Source organism: Echiichthys vipera, assembly GCF_963691815.1.
Source record: "Echiichthys vipera genome assembly, chromosome: 16".
Classification (NCBI taxonomy): Eukaryota; Metazoa; Chordata; class Actinopteri; order Perciformes; family Trachinidae; genus Echiichthys; species Echiichthys vipera.
The window spans coordinates 4,237,335-4,259,773 of record NC_139841.1 but is presented as its reverse complement, the minus strand read 5'-3'; the positions used below and the strand labels follow the sequence as shown (position 1 = coordinate 4,259,773).

Here is a 22,439-nt window from a genome sequence, read left to right as displayed (position 1 = left end):
GTTTACCCAACAAGTTAATTTGAAACGAGGCGTACTCAAGGAATCGATCACTCACGGCCATCTCTATTTGATATTATTTAGTGATAATAATAAGTAAAAAATAATACAATAAGTGTAGAAGACAGAAATACACTAATAGGTCATTAGAATAACTCCTGATCATTTTTAAATTATAATATGTTTGGAACAAACTGACCCCAACAGAAATGAAGGGAAGATAGTAGTTTGTATTATTACTATTACAATGACTTCATGAACAGGTTTAAAGGACACAGAAAGATTATGCACAGAAATTGGTAAAACAGTCAAAAAAAGTCGGATATAAAGCGGAGACGGACCGGAAGTCGACCACAGAAAGCCATCGGACCGGAAGTAGGTCGCGACACACGCATCAAAACACATGTACGGCACAGTGTGGGGCCTTGTACAACGCCAATCACACTGCAGCGTTGTCCACAGCGCCCCCACTCGACTAGGGCTTCATTACAACCAAAATACCGGTAATCAATTCAGGATTTTCTGGGTCGATTTTGAATTGGTAAATATTATTAATGAGTCGATCTTTTTACCCCCCCCCCCCCCCACGATCCAATAACATTGATGCAAAGTGAAGATATCGATACCCATCACCATCTTTAAGATGCGCCCTCATTTTGAAATTCCCATTATATATTTATTCTTTTATCACAAAGAGTAGTTAATTTTTCATGTAAATGTCTAGAAGACTCTTAAATCATATTTTAGTGGCATTTTGTGAGTTGGTATGCATGTCACGATTGTGTTAAATAGGCATATTTCGCTGGCCCCGGAACTGAATGGAAATTTAGCGTGGCAGACTTTGTGACATCAACTTCATATTGTTGTCCAAAGAGCCGATATAATATCTTGTCCTGATAAAAGTGATGATTTACACCACTACGGTAAAACGGTATTTCAATTTGGAAAAGTCTTTACTCTATGATTGGATTCTTTGGGGACTGTACAAGAATTATTGGGGGTTGGAACATTTCTCATTTCACCATTAATAACTAAAAGAGTTAAAGCATAAATGGGCTTTTCCAAATGTATGTTAAACATAAGATTGATGCATCTCTTCTTTGAAACAAGAGCTAGTAAATACACTGTTTATAACACTGCTTCTTTTTAGCAGAACAACAAAACCTACTTTTCCCCTTTTTGAAGTATCGGTCACCGTTACACTCACATGGAAGATTTGAGTAGATCCATAGCATCTGTCTGCTGGAAGTGTTTGGCAAAGTCTAAGGCTGTCCTGAAACAACATGAAAACAATTTACTTATTTATATTTAAAACAGCTATATATAGTATATACAGTATATATACTGTATAGCTATAGCTAGCGATTGTAATGGGACTTTGTTGAACATATCGGTCTAGACTCTGCTTGGTAACAACATGATGGATGTCCTACCACCCATTGGATGCCTTCATGTTGATGTCTGCACCCATGATGAGCAGCTGCTCCATTTGTGGGAGGAACCCTCGAGCTGCTGCCACCATCAGAGGCGAGGCCCCTGTGTCACTGTGCCTGTAGTCCACTAGGGAAAAAAATAAGAGTACGAGGATCAGCTAGAGCATTAACTTCTTTAATACAGCCATTCATTTTCTACTCCCACATTTAATGACCAGGATAGCACAGGGACACCACTAGAATATTAATTGTTAAAGGAACAGTTCTACAGAACAAAGTCAGATGTTTTTTGCCGAGTTAGAGTAGAAGATCGATATTGCTCTCATCTGTATGGTGAATATGAACCAGGAGAAGATTAACCTAGGTTAGCTTAGTATATAGACTGGAAACAGGGGAAAAAGCTAACTCATGAATACATACTAACCTCAACAAGTTTAGGGAAGTTATGCTCTACCAGCAGTTACGACTGGGCAGAGATATGGATAAAATCCTTGACCATGATATATGTAATCTTATCTTGCAATATCTATAAACAGTGGAGATCAAAACTAGAGAAAAACTAATACATTGCTATTTTTTATCGTTCAGAATTTGATCAAATATCCACTGTGGCTATACCACTGCTGTACAAGCATGTTTTTTTTGTTTTTTTAAATAACCAAGGCAGAGAACACTTTGAGATCCCTCCCAGTTGTTGGTGTTAATCAGCACCTGGTGACAGTTGACTTCATTGTTGGACACTCCCTATTTATCTGCAGCTCTCCTGGTTACTTTGTAAGATGGAAGCTGCTCTAAGGAGACTGAAACCCTGAGACAGCAGGTTGTCCAGATGAAGGCCAAAGGGATGACCCTCTCAGCCATCAGAGAGAGGTTGGGTGTTCACAGTCTGTGATTTCAAGAAGATTGAAACTTTACAAGGACACAGATTCATTTAAGTCCCTCAAAAAGGCCGGTCGTCCACGTAAAACAAGAGCACGAGAGGACAGGATTAAGAGGAGACTCTCAATGGGGAATCAGTTCAACACTGCAGCTGGAGTTGGTCTCCAGTTCAGTTCTGAACAGGACAAGGATCTGTCTCTGCACTCAGTGTCTCTCTGTTTAAGACTTTATGGACTGAAAGCCTACTCTGCAGTGACCAAACCTCTCATCAGCAGAAAGAATAAAAAGGCGAGACTTGCCTTTGCTGAGGAGCATGTTGTGTGGACAGAGGAGAACTGGTCCAGAATGACTTCAGTGATGAGAGGATGTTCAGTTTATTTGGGTCTGATGGAAACATGATGATGGGCGTAGGACTGGGGAAAGACTGAACCCAGAGTGTGTAAAGAAGTCAGTTAACTCTGGAGGAGGAAGTGTCATGGTTTGAAAGATGTTTTCTGCAGCAGGAGTTGGGCCTCTTGTACAGCTACATGGCAGGTGAATGCAAATGTTTATGTGAACCTCCTTCAGCAACATGCAATACCTTCACTGCAACTGTCTCCCAATCAGCTGAAATTTTCATACAAGACAATGTCCCCTGGCACAGCAAAACAGGTGAATCAGTTCCTTGAAGCTAAGGGCGCGCTCACACTATCCTCCCGGACCGAGACCCGGACTTTAGGGTACTTGTCCCCCCCCCCTCTCCCCCCGCGCCCCAGCCCCGTTTGTACTCACACTACCAGGGCCTCGGCCAATGCTTCTTGCTGTCCATACGCCTTCAAGCCGTAACACGTCACACGCATTGATCGCGTGTGTGTGGCTTTGTTTACAAATCTTTCCATAGACCTCGGAGTTTTTGTGCGTCTTGTCGACTGTTTTTGAATATTTTCATCCGACCAAATCTGCAGTAAACACTCCACCTCCGCACCACACCAACATGAACCTTTCACCGCCATTGTTGTTGTTGTTAAATGTCCGCGCATGGTCCGTCCTTCTATTTACATGTCCGAACAGGCGGACATAACGCTACTGCCGTAGGGCTCGTGCTCGTGTGCGTACACGTGCGCACGCTCGTGCTCGTACATGTGCAAACGGCTCCGCTAAAGCCCACCTATTTCAAGCGGGCCGTGGAGGGCCAGCTGGCCCCAGTTGAGCGCGGAGCGGGTGCGCTCACACTACCTAAAGGTACTAGACTTTAGCTGAAAAACCGGTTTTGGCCGCGGCCAAAAGGATAGTGTGATCACGCTCTAAGAATATTGAAATAATGAAATGGCCAGACTCCAGGTCTAAACCCCATAGAGAATCTCTGGAAAATCCTTGGTAACAAAGAAATGTGTAAGAAACCCACTCCAGTTACTGAACTGCGGAAGAGACTGAGTCAAAATGGACCAAGATCAAATCAGAGCAGTGTGAGAAACTAGTGATGTCCTGTCCTGAATCCTAGAGAAGAAAACATTCTGGAAATGAGAATGTGAATTATATACCTGAGGTACATGAAATGAGGGATGAAAGTTTTATCACTTTAGTACCATGTGCAAAATGATTACAATTCTAATGGTGTTTAAATGCCACATGGAGTCATACCGTTAACACTTTCATAGAGGATGAGGTTGAAGAGCTGAATGAAAGAATCCTGGTCTTCATTGAGGAAAATATTGGAAATGCACGAGTCCATCTCCTTCAGCAGCCACGGCTCCAGCTGTTCTGTGTCATTCTCAGTCTGGGACAGAAATTTGTACACTCAACACAACTTGTCTGGATTAGACGATTACCAGAAGGATGTTTCCTGACAATGTTAAACTGTTGTGGACCTAAAAAGCTGTACATTTCAAGCCCTTTCACTATAAAAAAGGCTTTGGGGAAAATAACATCACTGACCCAAGAATTTGGTCAGACAAGAGCATATCAACCAAACAATCGACCAACTGACCAGAAGACGTCAGCCCTAGGAGCATTGCTGTGTTGTATTACCTGCTTGTTGAAGGTGCTGTCCCCTCTGTCCAGGAAGGTGCTGTCCTGGAGGAAGCCTGGGGCAGTTGTGTGGGTCCTCTGTTTCTCCTCAACAGAATTATTCTCTACAGCCTTACACCACTCCAATAAACATTTCTGCCTCTTCTCCTCTGAGAAACAGAGCATGTGATACACAGGAAATTAAGACAGTAACAGCGATGCTTTTTTAAGTCCAACGTAGTGATGTAATTAATAAAAGCTTCATACGTCTCTGTGTCTCGTCCTTGTATTTCCGCATGTCCTTATTGTTAAAGCCTGTCAGCCACAGAATGTCCTCCAGAAAGAGTTCTTTCACTTCAAACTGCCTTCCTATGACTGAAAATATAAAACAAAATTCTTAATTTATTAATAACTTTATTAAGATCAAATACCACATACACACACACACACACACACACACACACACACACACACATATGACCCTCACAACCAGGGGACAAATATCCAGTCAAGTTGTTTTTGACTGAAATTGCTTTAAGGATAACGATGACCTGGATGAATGAGAACATTCACAGGCTTAACCAGGGGAAACATTGAATTTGCATTGTTTCAGTTACCCTGGGGACCCTGGTGAAAACCCACACAGACATTGGGAGAACATGCAAACTCCACACAGAAGGGCCCCATTTCGAACCAGGAACCCTCTTGCTTTGAGGCGACAGTGCTAACCACCACACCACCATGGGGAGAAGTTGCCCCATGTATAGGGGCCGAAGGCCTTCGAGGCAGCAGCCACAGGTTCGACTCCGACCTGCGGCCCTTTGATGCACGCCCCCCCATTTCCTGTCTGTCCTATCTGATAAAAAATAAAAAAACTTAAAAAAATAAAAATAATAACCCAGCATGGTATTTAAAATGAATCGTTTCTTCAGTGAAATGTGTTCTGATGCAACATCCTGGTATTTTGCACTCCGTTAGCCAGGCGACTTATATTGTTTAGGTGGGAAGACCCTCTCTCCCCTACACATTCTTATTGGATCAAAAAGATTATAAGATATCTCAAGCTACAGAAGATAACATATTTTCTCCAGGCAGGGGTCTGTTTTGAGATTCTATGCAATTTGGCTGAATAACTTTGATTTATTCTGCTGTTGTGTGTTGTATATTCCTGTGCCTTTCCCCTCCGGCAAGTTCGAAGAAAGACCAATTCTGATTTAGTGGTGCAGGTCTAACGGCTGGGGACTGGTGGGTTGGGTGGGTATTGCTGGTTTATTGTGTAAAATCTGTGATAAAATACATTGTTCAAAAAGAAAAGAGGTTTTTTTGGCATCCTATCCAACTGTGACTGAGAATCCTACTGGCTCACAAACATGCAAAGAGCTCTAATGTAGTAGTAACAGCTGGTGTGAGCATTAACTGAATGAACACAGAGTTAGAAGGACTTACGGTGGATAACAGGGCAGGAGCCAAAGTACTGAAGGAACAGGTCTATATCCAGAGCTGCACTGGAGAGTATCAATTTCAGTGTGGGGATCTTCTGGAGCACATCACGCATCTTAGTGAGTAGGAAGTCAGTCAGACCATCACGCTCATGCACCTCGTCCTGTTTAAAAACACAGAAAGTCACTTTAGCATGGTGCGTTTTCTCAATGAGTTCAAAACAAAAAGTCAAGCTGGAAGCTCTAAAGAGAAACTTAACAGCCCCTGAAAATCATACTTTTTCTGACCTCCAGCAGTTAAACTTTTAAACTTGCAACAGTGATGTACTGGTGGACTCCAGGGCCCGGTGACATCACTGCTGGGAGGTGTTACACTAATTTTAACCAGAGAGGGCAGCAAAACACTGCTTTTCAGCCTGCTTCCTTACGTTACTCTTTAAAAAACAATTCCAACTTCAAATATGTGTATTCCATAAAGCACGATTACTGAATTAAGCAGTTTAAGAGACATGTCCTGTTTATCTGTAGACTTGATGCTCACCACAATGACATGTGTGACAGTTGTCAGACTGGCATCTCCAGCCATCAATGTTCTGAGGAATACTCCACTGGTGCAAAAGGTCAGCAATGTCTTCGGGGAGACTCTGAGGTTTAAAAGTAAACAGTTACAAGAGCAATGTCTTCATCATGCAATATAAGTTTTCTACAAGCTCCAAAACATAGAGTGTATTCAGAAAGTATTTAGACCCCTTCACTTTTATCACATTAAGCAATGTTTCAGTCTTGTGCTAAAATCGCTTGAATTATTTTTTTTCCTTATCAATCTAGACTCAAAACCCCATAATGACAAAGTTAAAAGCAGCTGTATTAAAAAGGAAAAACTGCATTAAAACATTGACAACAGTACTCAGTAACAGTATTCAGACCCTTTACTCGTACTAGTATACTACTCCTACTAGTACTTAGTTGAAGCACCTTTGGCAGCAGTAACAGCCTTGAGTCTTCTTGGGTATGACCTGACATGCTTTGCACACCCGGATTTGGAGATTTTCCATTCTCTGCAGATCCTCTCAAGCTTGTCATGTAGGATGGGAACCGTCGGTAGACAGCCATTTTCAGGTCTGTCCAGAGACGTTCGATTGGGTTCAAGTCAGGGCTCTGGCTGGACAATTAAAGACAGTCAAAGAGTTGTCCCTAAGCCACTCCTGTGTTGTCTTGGCTGTGTGCTCAGGGTTATTTTCCTGTTGGGAGGTGAACTCAGACCCAGTTTGAGGTCCTGAGCACTTTGGACCAGGTTTTCTTCAAGGATATTTCTATACTTTGCTCCATTCAGCTTTCCCTCAATCCTGACCACTCCCTGTCGCTGAAAAACTCCCCCACAGCATGATGCTGCCACCACCATGCTTCACTGTTGGGATGGTATTGGACAGGTGATGAGAAGTGCCTTGTTTCCTCCAGAAATGAGGCCAAACAGTTGAGTCTTAGTTTCATCAGTCCAGAGAATCTTGTTTCTCAAAGTCTGAGAGTTCTTTAGGTGCTTAGACTGAGGAGAGGCTTCCGTCGGGCCACTCCGCCATGAAGCCCAGATCGGTGGAGTATTGCATTAATGGTAGTCCTTCTGGAAGTTTCTCCCATCTCCATACAGGATCTCTGGAGTCTGAGTGACCATCAGGTTCTTGGCCACTTCTCTTACTAAGGCTCTTCTTCCCCGATTGCTCAGTTCGATCTGAAGGCCAGCTCTAGGAAGAGTTCTGGTTGTTCCAAACTTCATCCATTTAAGGATTATTGAGGCCAGTTGCTTTTGGGAACCTTCAGAGTAGCCTTGCCGAGATCTGTGCCTCGACTCAATCTTTCATTATCTTTCTCTGAGCTCTGCAGGCAGTGCCTTCCAGTACATGGTTTGGTTTTTTCTCTGATATGTACTAACAGTTGTGAGACCTTATGTAGACAGGTCTGTGCCTTCCCTAATCAAGTCCAATCAATGGAAATTTCCACAGGTGAACTCCAATCAAGGTGTAGAAACATCTTGAAGATGATCAAGAGAAACGGGAGGCACCTGAGCTAGATTTCCAGTGTCATAGCCAAGGGTCAGTATGTATACTTATGTCAATGTGATATTTCAGTTTTTCCTTTTCAATACATTTGCAGAAATGTGTGTGTGTGTTGGCTTGATTTGCTGATTGGCAGCTACTGTAGCTCATCCTTTAATTGAACTAGTTGCTCCAAATGAAATTCATTACAGTATGTTAGTGCCTTTCTACCGAAGAAAAAAGACTCTGGTCTCATCTACCTGCTCTCTAATCTGATGTGATAACCGACAGTCTGGCCCACACTCTCTCCTCTCTCAGCTGCAACTCTCTCAGCCACAGCGATGGCAGCCAGGCGTCTGGGCTGAGTGCAGAAGATCCTACAGGGCTCTCCATTCCTGCTGCAGTCATCCAGCAGGAACTGTGGAATCTGGACAATGCACAGTGACAATGGATTACTTTTACAGAGACCACACAACAGTTATCCTATATCAGTGGGATTAGTCCCTCCAAAAATGTGAAGTTTGTAAACTCTAAAATAAACCAAACCTTTCCAAAAGCTTGGTATTTTGTTGTAGTGCCACAGTATTTCTAAAGAAAATGGTTGTATCAGTGAAATCGTTCCAAATTTAACTCATAATCATTTTTTTCGTAAAAAGGGGCTTGTACCCTAATTAGAGGGGCGCAATACCAAGTAACCTCAACTTCCAAGGTAAGATTTCCACTAGGGACCAGAGCCCCTTTCCAACACAGATGTGCTGGCTTGCCTCGAATTGGTCTGAATCGGCATGTCAGCCCAGTACACCAGGAGTCCCAGCTTGATGGAGCGTCTCAAGTTTGTCTTGAGTCGATGACGTTTAAAAGATGTGGACTGATCGGGAGTGTACCTATGTTCCCCGGGTCTTATACTCACCGGGTCGTATGCTCCCTGCATTGTTCCCCCACTTTTCACAGGTCCTATGTTCCCCCGATCTGTTATTTTTTTTCACAATAGTGCCGAATTCCCTGGCAAATAGGCCTATGTAGAACCTAACACTACCCCCTAATCATGACCCTACCCATAACTCCTAACCCTGACAAAATGCTGAATTAAATCCGCAAAGACAAAGGCTTACGCAACCGGGGAACATAGGGCCGGAGAACATAGAACCCGGGAACGCAGGACCCGGGGAACAGAGGACACAGGGAACATAGGGATGATCCTGGACTGATATAGAGGACTGCATTGGGATTGGGGCCCTGCAGGACCCACAGGAGCCAACATAAATCATGCAGGAGTGGGCATTTTTGACGTTGCAACAGGGGGGAGCGGACGGTCCAAATATACAGGGGGCCCAGGATTTAGGAGCACTGCTCTTAGGGATGAAACAGCGGCGGTCCTCTGAGTGCTGCTTCCACAGAGGGAAGTCACACACTGTTCAACTGCACTCACTGCTATGATACAGAGCTGGTTTAAAATCAGCAAAATATATCTTTAAAAGACACAGGGAAACAGAACTAAATAAATCCACCCAAGCAAAACAAACCACAGCCAAGTAAGTACCCTAAATAAGTAAAATAAATACAATGTAAATTTGCCCAGAATAATTTTAAGCAGTGCACTAGTATGAATATAATTATGCACTAGGACTTAATTTCATCTTGATTAATATTACACATAATCAACGAGAAGACACACAATTAAAGATCCATCTCTTGATAATCAATCTAATGTTGATGTCTAAAGGATTGTCATTTAAAAGCTCTTATTTTGAAGCAGTAAAATCAGGAAATGTTTGGTTTTAATTAGCAGTAACTTAACACAACTCCAGTACCACTAAACGTGAACATGAAACCAAAAAAATAGGGCAGATATTTGAAAAAAAGAGGAGAGAAACTAAACTTTAAACCACAGTTAACCTCAGTTAGGAACTACAGAAGTACTGAAAAGCTGAACACACACACAGACTCAACCCTGTTGAGGTTGGGAAGAAGGTACCAGATATACCAGGCCAGGCTCAGGAAGAGCTTCTACCATCGGGACACTAGGATCCTAAATGAGGACACTGCCTCAGACAGCTCCCCGTACACCTCCCTGTCAGCTGTCTAATAACCAAGGTTAAATCGTGTGGGTTTAATCAGGTGGGTAGGTTCATAAAAATTGACATTTGGATTAACAGCAGATGAGTTGCAGGTGGGTAAAAATATCTTCAAGGGAAAAAAGTGTGTCCCCATTAATAGAGAAAGCGTGTTTGCTTCATTAATCATTTCAGCAGTTAAATTCGTTAAATGTTAAATTCTAAACTGCAGTTTTTAGTTTTGCTTTGCGAATTTAAATACAGCTATGTGCAATGTGAATCTGTGCAGAAAACCGGTATTCGGCTCCCCTCTGTGGCACGAGAACACAAAGTGCCCAATTGAGCAGAGCTCCGTTGCGGAGATAAATGGTGAATGGTGCTTGGCTGTCCTCTGTGGCATTACTGTAGAGAGCAGGAAAGACTCGACATACATCTATACAATATACACAGTAGTTTAAAAAGCAGCATAGCCTACAGGGACTGGTATAGAGGGAGGGAAATGTCCTTGCACGAGTTTGTATCTAAAGAAGAAAGATAATTAAAGGTTGAATGTGGAGAATGAGCAGAACACCACCTTCTAGTGTCATAAGATCGTAGTCGCAACAACAAATCATAATTCCAGTAGTCGGGTTGCCAGGTTTGACGCAGAGTGTGTCAGTGATCAGCCTGCTCCATGTCAGTGATCATTACTCATTTGGACTAATCAGTTCATTTACAACAGAATTTAACGTTAGCCAGTCTTCAACTGAAGTCTTTCTGTGAGTGCTGTGGAATCCATTAGCTAGCTCTCAACTCAAAAGGATTCTCGTTTCTGTAGCAACAACAGACAAACCTGGCAACCTGCAACGCCCAAAACTATTGGCTGCTACAATGGAAACAGCACGGGACAGAAAGTCAGTGTGAAACCCGTCAAAAAAATATAAAATATTAAAATATTAATTCAGACTAAATATATTTTTTATGGAAAAGCAAAACTTTCATTGTGTACCCCTTAAAATGCCCCGTGGGTGTTTCATTAAAAAAAAATATAGCTTTCAATAAAGATTCTATGGGTGGATGATTTAATGGGTGGATGATTTAAGGTGCCAAGCCATGCATATGTAGTGTGTTAGCACACAAAAATTTGCTAATTAGCATCGAACACAAAGTACAGCTGTGGCTGAATGTCATTAGTTTTGCAGGTATTTCATCACCCTTTGCTGGTGCTAGATGAAAAGTCAGATTATCACCAAAGTAACAGGGGCGTATCCTCTAGGAACCATTAACGTATGAACAAGGATTCAATCTCAATAGGCTTGGTGATTGTGGAGATATTTAATTTAGGACAAGTGTTGTACCATCTGTCGGACAGACCCACCTGTGTAGTTTTTCCAGAGCCAGTCTCTCCCACCACCAACACCACCTTGTTTTCTCTGATGAGCTGGATGATCTCCTTCTGGCGTTCATGCACAGGCAGGGAGCATCGAAAACTGTCCAGTTCTGACGGACTCCTTCTCCGAGGCACCATGGGTATGCCGTTGTTTAAGCGCCCACTTGCCCTGTTCCTGTCACAACTGTTGTCTAAGGGTAGAGCAGAATAATATAAGGTGACCCTGTATAATACAAGTGTTGACTTGATGGTATGATGATTTCAATTGGTCACCGTCCTGACATTACTGTATACATTTGAATATGTATGTATATACATTTTATCACTGCTCAATTATAATCTTGTCACGTTCATGGTCACTATGTGTGTTAACTAACTGAAACACATTCAGCTCTCTACTTCCAGTTCGTCCCCGATATGTTACCCTCTTAGATAGACACACACACACACACACACACACACACACACACACACACACACACACACACACACACACACACACACACACACACACACACACACACACACACACACACACACACACACACACACACACACACACACACACACACACACACACACACACACACACACACACACACACACACACACACACACACACACACACACACACACACACACACACACACACACACACACACACACACACACACAAAATTATACTTCTACCCTTGCTACAAGCCTGACTCAGAAGTTGTAGAAAACGGAGGGAAATTATCTTGATTTCACAAGAAAATGGAGGAAATAAAATGTATGTCATGTATGACAGTTAAGGGCTTCCGTAGTAAGCCCCCAGTGGAAGTAGATGCCATCAGTTTGGCCTTTTTTTCTCATGGGTGTGATATTAACTGTCAGACCTGCATCAGTAGAATTCACTGAAAAGTCCTAGTTTATACGCAGACATTGACACTCACCAGGTTCTGCAGAAATAGACATGCCACTTTTGTTGTTGGGCTGCATGTCAATGCGTTCCTTATTGCTCATGGGAAACCTCTGGAGCAGGCTGCGGATGAAATATAAGGAATTGTGGGAGAGTGTGAGGGGCATGGTAGGCCGAGGTTTGTCTGAACCGTTCTTCTTCCTGATGGTGAGAAAGCGATTTGGTCCTTTCCTGAAAGAGAGGGAGGAAACATTTCTTCAATTATCAAACTTGTTAAAACTAATTAAAGCGCCCCTAACTGTTGCTATAAGTAGTCCAAAAAGTCTGCCAGAAATCAATCACTTTCTGAACCCTTTTGACTTTAACAAATATTTTCCTATACAAACTTAATCAATTACCAGAATGCATAACCATGCCGGAGACAGGGACCCTAAGAGTTGACCCATACTGGACGACAGTAGCGTAGCTGTGCTAGGCTCCAGTGCAAGCCTTGTGCTGGGCCCAGTGGCATAAGGTCAGTGTGACGCACCCCCCTCACGCGTACATACAGCACAAGTTTATACTGTTCCACTACCATTCGCCATCATTTGACAGACTGTGAACAATTTGATAAAATAACATGGTGTTCGGGGCAGGGATTGTGGTGAGTACAGGGATGAAGTGGAGGGCAGCCGAGGCAGTCCAGCAAGGCCATCCTTGGAACAGTCGTGCAAGGTAGAGCTGGTCTTGGGAGCCTAGCGGCAACCAGGTACGACACTGCCAGCGGGAGGGAGAGGCAGAGGCTGGTGCAAGAGGAGGTGAGAGCTTCAGTCGAGGAAGAGAAAACCAGCAGAGTAGTAGCCATGCGGCAGCAGGGTGCGTGGATGAAGTGGGAGCAGGCGATGGAGCGGAATGTCACCTGGAAAGACATCTGGAAGTGGAACCCCCAGTGGATCAAGTTCTTGATTCAAGGGGTTTATGATGTCCTCCCAAGCACATCAAACCTGTGCACATGGGGCAAGATAGAAACACCTGCATGCAGGGTAGGTAGCGATGGAGGCACGACCAGGTCCTGAAATCCATTGCTTAGGCAATCAGCAATGGGATCAAGTGCAGCCGGTACACCCAAACCACAGCCAAGGCCATGAACATTGTCAGGGATGGGGAAAGGCCAGAGAAAACACCAAAGAACTGCTCTGCTGGTATGCTCTCCACAGCCCGAGACTGGTTGATGACGGTTGACCTGGAGAGGCAGCTGAAAATTCCACCACACATCACCCAGTCCAGACTGAGACCTGACATCATCTTGGCCTCAGAGGCAACAAAACAACTCATCTTGCTGGAGCTAACGGTTCCCTGGTAGGAGAGGATGGAGGAGGCTCATGAAAGAAAGAGGGAAAAGTACGAAGAGCTGGTGGAAGATTGACGGAGGAATGGTTGGAGGACCAGGTGTATGCCAGTGGAGGTGGGCAGTCGGGGTTTGGCCAGTCACTCCTTGAGCGAGGCCTATGGCACACTGGGCATAACAGGTGCCAACCGAAGGAGAGATATAGGCAACAACGTGGAGGCAGCAGAGAGAGCCTCCAGATGGCTCTGGCTGAAGAGGGGAGAGCAGTGGGGGCAGAAGAATGCCACTTGGACACAGGCCGGGGTCTGATCAGCCTTGGTTGGGTCGCCTGGAGGGGAGTGTCTGTTGAAGCTGAAACACCCAGAGATCCCAGGAAACAACACTGATGATGTGTCCACGGTTGTGCATCAATAGATGTCTCTGTCCACATGGAGTTTACTGGTATTTGTCCACTCTCTCATACGTCACAGTCATGGTTGTATGCAATCCCACCCAACTCATATATTTTCTCCTCCTTTTCTTTAATGCATGTTTATTTGGTTTCAGTATAAAAATAAAAATAACTCTTAATCAGAATTACTTCATTTATTTAGTTTTATTCTCAACATTTACAAAAGAGCATGGCCTGCTGGGAAATCTGTTCAACCAATCATTTTAGTTGTTTTTTTTGTTGGAGTAAATCCTCTTCTCAAACAAAATAATAAAGGATCTCTGATAAGTTTCAGTTTTGTTTTTCCCTTGTAGCTTCTCCCCAAACAATTTAACTAACGATCTGTGAACAAGTGAATCTCCAACACTGTCAGTTATCTGAACTCCGCTCTACAGAGAGCTAAAGGAGAATTGTAAAGGAAACAGAAATGACATGCCGTCGTGTAAATAAGATAAATAACATAAGACTATTTAAATGACTACTGTTGTGATATTGCGCTTTATAGAAAATACAATTATGGCTGAACAGATTTCCCAGCAGGCCATGCTCTTTTGTAAATGTTGAGAATAAAACAAAATGACTGAAGTAGTTGTGATTATGATTTTTTTTATTCATGGCTGAAGTATCATTACTGAAACCAAATAAACATACATTAAAGAAAAGGAGGAAACATAATATGAGTTGGGTGGGATTACATACAACCCTGACTGTGATGTTTGAGAGGGTGGAGAAATACCAGTCAGCATCAAGATGTTTCTTGACGAACTGTTCTCAGGCTAGTAAAAGAAGGTGAGTGATGGTGAAACGGTGTAATGATATCCCGGGTTTTTGTGCGAGCAGGGGATGTAAAGGGCCCCAGTGCGTCGTCCTACCCTATGCCCCTGCTGGACGACTACCCTACCCAAAGACACATCGTCTTCAACAATAAACAACAGTTTGGTTCTCTAATTATCAGAAATATTACAACCAAGGTTATCCATCATTTCAATATTATGGTCCAAAATGAATAAATATGCAAAGTAGATGATTTGTTTTGTCATTAAACCATAACCTCACAACGATCCGACGTACTGTGGGCTTCGATATACAGCCACAATTGATATATTGGCAGGGTTTACTTGTGATAATTGGGGTTTTCTCAAATACAGATTTTTGAGCTTCAGATCTTTGGAACTAATTAACACATTTAAAATTATAAATAAAAAAAAGTTGCACATTACTCATGTCACTTTCAGTCCTTGTATACTTTCAGCACAATTCCTCAGACGAAGTGATACTCACATACTTGATGAACATGTACTGGTGGAGGGACTTACCCTTTGCTCTTAGAAATGTACCCCAGGGACTGTGCCATTCGATGAATAAAAGCCCTCTCAGTGCTGGACAAGGAGGACGGGAATTCCATCTCTGTTTAGGCAGGGAGCGGAGAGAGTAAATATCAGGACATGTTACAAGACTCAACCATCATATCTTCATGTTCACACTGGGACGAGTAGTGAGCATGATGGTGGCGTAGCTCTCTCATATGATGTAACAACTGTCTTATTTGTGCTTTTGTTTTTGTCTCTAACAACACCATGTTGGAAATAACTGTTTCAACGTTAACATGTTACCCTTTGGATTTTTCTTTGTGTTCTGTTTATAACCCATGAATGAAAATCAATCAATGAACTAGAAAAGTGCAAAAGGTACATCTCCCTCTATTTTATTGTTTTTACACAGGACATGAACACCGGCCTTCTGACTCAAAGTAATGTCCCGGTTTTGCGCCTTGAAGAAATCATTTTTAATAATTATTAAGGCTGACCAAACAGAAGTGTTTAACTTTCTAATCTAAAACAATAAAACATCTGATACCTTTCTGGTCACTGTAGCGAAACCTGTCCAGTGAGAGGTTCATTGCAATCTTTACTTCTTCATCGATGCAAATTTCTTTGAGGCCTTTGGAGTTGGAACCACGGGGTGGTGTGTTCCGACTCTTTCCTGCTTTCTGTGATGCTGTACCTGAATTCGACATGATGCACTGCAACACAACAACAGTAAATCTTAGCACAGGGACAGCAGCACATCGAAAACCAGTTGGTGGATGTCAGCAGGTCTCTGATGCTCTGTTCCTCTGGGACTTCCACCACGTAGACAGGCCAAATACCATTCATCTGAACACAATGACACATTGCCATGACACAGACCTGGAATGAAAAAGTATCCATTTAACAGGGGGAATAATTTTCGCCAGACATTTGAATATGTCCAGATTTAAGTATTTCGGATTCAATAAATTTATGTCAGTGTTCCCAGGTATCCACGCCAATCCATGATTGAGCAAACACATGAGGGAGCTCTGCTGCATGCTAGCAGTTAGAGAAAACAGAGAGAGAGAGCGAGAGAGAGCGACAGACAGACCCACTTCTTCACATCATATACCCTAAATTTAAATGCACACACACACAAAAATAAATAACATGTTGTTGAGGTTATTCATTCATTCATCTTCAACCGCTTGTCCCTATGGGGGTCTCTGCTCCAACACACCTGAGTGTAATGATGTGCTTGTTATCAAGCAGCTGAAGCTCGTCACAGGTTTGAAAATCGTTAGACCCAGGTGTGTTGGAGCAGGGAGGAACCTAAAACATGCAGGGCAGTGGCCCTCCAGGAGCAGGACTGGACAATTCTGATGTATGTGTACATACAGTATTTGAAATGTTGAAAGTTAGCCTAACTCACACATCTGGGTTTCCCCCAGTATGTTACGAACCTGAGCCACCAGGCCTAAGTTGACTCCCTGCTGGCCAGAACGTTAAGCATTGAGGTATTTTTCTGATGATTTTTAAACCAAGATGTGTTTAAGAATTGGCAAACTCCTTTAAGGAATAACTCAATTTGTGTGGAAAACATTAGAGAGAGAAAACTGCTGTGATACGTTAAGCTTTCTTTTCTCCTGGATGCTGACCCCTGTTCTATTGCTTAGGACTTATATCACAATATATCACAAAATGATCTACCTCCATATACAGTATGTTTATGGAAACCTGATGTTAATTGCATTGATCTGTGTGGTAATGTAGAGTCTCATTAGAACTGCTAATGCTCTTGCCGCTTTAATGCTTTACCTAAAATGAGGTGCAGAAAACCCCAGGATGCAAAGATAGCACTCATCAGCAGTCACTGCTAACTGCTAACAACCAATCAGATTAATTAAAACCATCTGTTTTATAAATTACCTCGGAGCCCTAGATTAGACAGAAAAAAACATAGCATTAGCATAAAGGGCAGTGTTTCCCCTATATACTCGGCATCGGAAACAGATCAAAGTTGAATCAAACATCACTTTATGGTTAAAAGCACAACAAAATAAAGATTTTCAGTTTGTTTAATTCTGTTATAGTTGTTTTTTGTAGGAGTGAATCATCTTCTCAAACTAAATGATAAAGCGATCGAACAAACGATCTTTGAACAAGTGAATCTCCAACATTGTCGGAGTTTTCTGAGAATAATAAACACGCAGCCATGTAGAGACAGAATTGACATGCTGTCGTGTAAATAAGATCAATAACATGAGGCTGTTTAGTTTGTTGCCTATAGGAAAGGGAGCCTTAAATGACTCCTGTTGGGATCTGACGCTGTTCAGAAAATACAATTAAAGAAGATTTACTTGACTTTCAAGGGGGGCGCCCCCCTAATATAATGGTAGGGGAAACACTGAAGGGTAACATAGAATTAGAGGTCGACAGATTATCAGCCTGGCCGATTATTGGAGGCTGATATACGACATTTGGCTGATTATCTGTATCAACTTTTTATGTTATAGATCACTGAGAGAGCGACAAATGAATGAGATAGAGCGACGAAGTGTTTATTTCCTGGTTTGTTGATATTGGTTTAACAGGCCACACCTCCACATCCGTCTCACTGTCCCCAGTTAATTCAAAAACCAGTTAACCGTACACACTGGACAACAGGTCCAGAGGATGGCATTATGTTGGAAACAAGTCCCATTCAAAAAATCTTTTAGTTTTCCCATTCCTACTATACTTCTCAGTTGTTTTCTCTCATTTATGCTGTGGCTACAGCTAGCTTCATTGGGTTAAACCGGAACCGCTCTACCATAAACAGGAAGTGTAGTGTGTCATGGCGACGCACACTAAGAGCGTTTAGAAAACGGTGAATATTTACTTAACTACTGTTAAGTACTTGACTCGTACTTAATAAATACTTGCTAATAACCTTACTCCATCTGATTTTGGAGGCGAAATACCACTTTTTATTCTTGAAATGTATTTGACCTAGATGACTCAGTTAAAAGTAAGCATACAGGTTCAGTATCACTTAAAATGAGCTCCACCTTTACCAGCTGCAACATTTAAGTGATGAACACAGTAATGGTTATAATCCAGTAGGACAGTTAGGGTTGTCAAAAAGTTGATACTCGGCAACTAATCTAATTTATGATACTAATTTTTAGTATGGATACTTTTGCCGTCAACAGTGCCGTCTCCGCCTCCTCCAGCTGACATGAAAGATCACCCACAAAACGAGGCAGAAGCTCCAGCTCGTCTCTCTGAGCACATGAACGCTGCTGCATCACGTAAACAACACTGAGCTGACTGAACACAGCTAGCTCTGCTGCTGGAGGACCTTCACTACTGCTTTAAGTACTGGACTGGACTCGTACTTATTTACCATCTTTCTAGTCTTCTGACTGCTCAAGCGGCTTTCACACTACTTCTCACATTCACACAGACATTCACACTGATGGCAGTGGACATCTACATACCATCTAATCTAGATCTAACCATTCGGGGAGCAATTCGGGGTTTAGTGTCTTGCCCAGGGACACTTCGACATGCGGACCGGGTGAGCTGGGGATCGAACCACCAATCTACCGACGACCCACTCTACCACTGAGCCACAGCCACTACAGTATAAAATGTAAATGCATACATTATATCGGTTATCGGACTCATTAACCGCTAATAATCGGTATCGGCCCTGAAAAAAAAACGATATCGGTCGACCCCTACGATAGCACAACATAAAGTTAGGATTAATTCTACTAAATGTCTGCGTTACGTGGGAGACAAGGACTAACTTGTAATTTACAGTCAGTGTAATTCCAAAGCCATATATCACCGCCTAACGGAAGCAGTGTTTTTGTGGTGGGCTGTCCAGTTAGCTCAAAGTTCCTTGAGTTAGCCGGAGCCCGTCCACATGCAGCTGCTGTGTGTCACTGCACCGGTAACGAAACCAAACACAGCAGTGAGTGAGCTAACACTCCAGGGACAGTTAGCCCAACGGCCGATAGACACACGGGGAGAGGACAGCCGGGGAAGGAAGATACCGCACCTGGAGGAGTCCGGAGCTCAGAAGCACCCAGTCAGAGGAGCGGGACGGACCGAGAAGAACTCTGCTCAAAGGTTCTGTGTGTCTTTGGTTTGTCCTGCTCCAGTTCCGCCGTCATGGTGCCGCCAACAAACAAAGTGCATCCGGTCTGACTCCTTCAGAATAAAATGAGGATGAAGAGTGAACAATCGTAGCCTATTAGACTTTGACAGAATGCTCTTTAATTCCCCTCTCACTTTGGTTTGGATAGGTTAGGTCGCCCTAAGCTTCCTATTTAGCTGTTTAGACTTGACAACACCGGCACACACGGTTCAGTTTGTTCTATATTTGTTACATTTGCAAATAAAGAATAAAAAAACACTGTCACACACTTCTGTTTGTTCTATATTTGTTAAATTTGCAAATAAAGAATAAAAAAACACTGTCACACACTTCTGTTTGTTCTATATTTGTTAAATTTGCAAATAAAGAATAAAAAAACACTGTCACACACTTCTGTTTGTTCTATATTTGTTAAATTTGGAAATAAAGAATAAAAAAAACACTGTCACACACTTCTGTTTGTTCTATATTTGTTACATTTGCAAATAAAGAATAAAAAAACACTGTCACACACTTCTGTTTGTTCTATATTTGTTAAATTTGGAAATAAAGAATAAAAAAACACTGTCACACACTTCTGTTTGTTCTATATTTGTTAAATTTGGAAATAAAGAATAAAAAAACACTGTCACACACTTCTGTTTGTTCTATATTTGTTAAATTTGCAAATAAAGAATAAAAAAACACTGTCACACACTTCTGTTTGTTCTATATTTGTTAAATTTGCAAATAAAGAATAAAAAAACACTGTCACACACTTCTGTTTGTTCTATATTTGTTAAATTTGCAAATAAAGAATAAAAAAACACTGTCACACACTTCTGTTTGTTCTATATTTGTTAAATTTGCAAATAAAGAATAAAAAAAACACTGTCACACACTTCTGTTTTGTCTATATTTGTTAAATTTGCAAATAAAGAATAAAAAAACACTGTCACACACTTCTGTTTGTTCTATATTTGTTAAATTTGCAAATAAAGAATAAAAAACAACAACACCGGCACACACTCACCTGTCACTCATGCACACCCTACACCACTGATTTCCACACCCTTTTCTGTAAACGGTCAATTTGGTAATTTGATGTGGTTTAACTTGGTTTGACCTTATTTAATATAGTATTGTTTAAGCAGTTAACAGGGTGTTGTCTCCCTCTTTGTTGTGACCACCTGAGCCAGGTCATGACACACTATTTTCAGGGAAAAAGTTAAAAAAACAAAAAAAAGCAGGTTTTCGTTAACACTTTACATCCATTTTTTTTGTCATGTGCAGTTTTATACTTTAAATAAAAAATAAATTGCAAAAAGAAGCTTTTGTTTTTTTTCCCTCTAATTTTGCAGTTACATTGAAAAATCTGGTGTTTAGCTCATGTGAACAGTGTGTTATGGTTTGCATTCTGCGCTTGTAGATTTGGACTGAGCTTTGGGGAAAAGTGGCATCAAGTAAAGTCTATCATCAACCTTTTCTCAACAATAGTATATGTAATCATATGCAGTGTGACTATTTCTTCGTTTTCTTAGAATTGATTTAGGAAAAAAAAAATAGGCTAATTTAAACAAGTAATACTAATACAAATTAAATTAAAACAAAACCAGTCAACTGTAAGATACTGCAATAAAGAAAACAGCTATATAATGTATTTGTAAACCAGTAAATTAACTGTGAAAGTAATAAAAAACAGTCCATACTGTATTCTTCAGTGACAGCACACAACTGTAAATTTTAGTGACATTAAAAAACTGTTAATTTAACAGTAACATAATGGCAAACCTGCTGCCAGGTGTTTACTGTTGTTTTTTTTTTTAACAAGACAAAGTTTTACAATGTAGGAATGCAAGAGTAGCTGATGGGGATGAGTAAAGGCCATCTTTAGGTATTTGCCGTATCATAGTTGTGCAGCATCAAAAGCATCCGTAGGAGCAGCCCATCTCTTCTCCTGCATTAGTTGTACAAAGCTTGAAAACAGTTTCATCTGAGTCATCAGTCCAACTGTCTCCTGGCTGTGCACTGGTCCTTGCACACCTCAAGGTCCACCGTCTTCTGCAGCGTACACCAATTCACGGCAATGTCTCTTCAAAGTCTGGATGCTTTTGATAATATGGTGATTCTGGGCTAAAAACACAAGTATTTCTTTATTGTTCTATCCAATTGCAAAGTATAATTTGATGAGGTCATCCGCTGCGGACATACACGGCCTATAGCAGTGTCTTCGGTGATCCTGAAGCAATTTTTTTTCTTGTAAATGCACCAATTTAAAAGTTGAATATGTAGAATCTTTAATAAAAGCTTAAAAATAAAACAATACACCCACGGGGCGTTCTGAGGGGTACAGAATGACAGTATTGGTTTTCCATTAAAAAGAAAAAAAAAATCTGAATTAATATTTTAAAATATAGGTTGTAGCAGCCAATAGCGTTGGGCGTTGCAGGTTGCCAGGTTTGTCTGTTGTTGCTACAGAAACAAGAATCATTTTGAGTTGAGAGCTAGCTAATGGATTCCACAGCACTCACAGAAAAACTTCAGATGAAGACTGGCTAACGTTTAATACTGTTGTAAATGAAGTGACTAGTCCAAATGAGTGGTTTTCCTGTTTGATACATCACTGCCACACTCTACAACAAACCTGGCAACCCGACTGCTGGAATTAGTTTTGTTGTTGTGACTATGATCTGGAGACACTAGAGAGAAGATGGTGGTGCTCTGCTCATTCTCCACATTCAACCTTAAATATCTGAGTTCTATTTCTCGTAAAAAAAAAAAATGTATACCACTCTACAAAGCTCTGAAAGGCAAGGTGAATGAAAAGTTTTTTCAGGGGGCATTTTTGGCTAAACCTAGGTTTATCTCATACAGACGAGATAAACTTAAAGCGTAATGAGGCTGTTTTGAGGGTGAGAAATTGCCGTGCTGAATGAATTGCTTGGCGCACTACAAATGGAAGTGAAAGCTAATAAAAATGCACCATAAACAAATATCTTTTACCTTCTAAGTAAACTACACGGTTTAACCCAAGTGGGCACAGTCCCATTATGTTTTACAGACATTAGGAGTTGAGCAGTTCTTACCTTTCTGGCATTTTGACACTTTTCTTTCCTAATCTGAAAAAGCTCCTAATAAGTGTATGGCACTAAAATGTAAAAGAACTCCACCAG

The 22,439-nt window shown here is 41.7% G+C and overlaps 1 protein-coding gene across 1 annotated transcript in view; it reads right to left on the bottom strand.

Moving 5' to 3' along the window:
- The window catches only part of ythdc2 (YTH domain containing 2), a 43,319-nt gene extending 24,034 nt beyond the window's left edge, over positions 1-19,285 (bottom strand). Inside the window, exons 1-13 of the mRNA XM_083929455.1 lie at positions 19,189-19,285; positions 15,703-15,868; positions 15,162-15,252; positions 12,123-12,319; positions 11,176-11,378; positions 8,025-8,191; positions 6,276-6,378; positions 5,742-5,898; positions 4,563-4,670; positions 4,317-4,465; positions 3,930-4,065; positions 1,431-1,557; positions 1,205-1,270 (exon numbers count right to left, since the gene is read on the bottom strand). Of these exons, the coding sequence (XP_083785581.1) occupies positions 1,205-1,270; positions 1,431-1,557; positions 3,930-4,065; positions 4,317-4,465; positions 4,563-4,670; positions 5,742-5,898; positions 6,276-6,378; positions 8,025-8,191; positions 11,176-11,378; positions 12,123-12,319; positions 15,162-15,252; positions 15,703-15,862 (1,664 nt within the window). The 5' untranslated portion in view covers positions 15,863-15,868; positions 19,189-19,285. The remainder of the gene's footprint in view (positions 1-1,204; positions 1,271-1,430; positions 1,558-3,929; positions 4,066-4,316; positions 4,466-4,562; positions 4,671-5,741; positions 5,899-6,275; positions 6,379-8,024; positions 8,192-11,175; positions 11,379-12,122; positions 12,320-15,161; positions 15,253-15,702; positions 15,869-19,188) is intronic.
- Between the last annotated feature and the right edge of the window lie 3,154 nt (positions 19,286-22,439).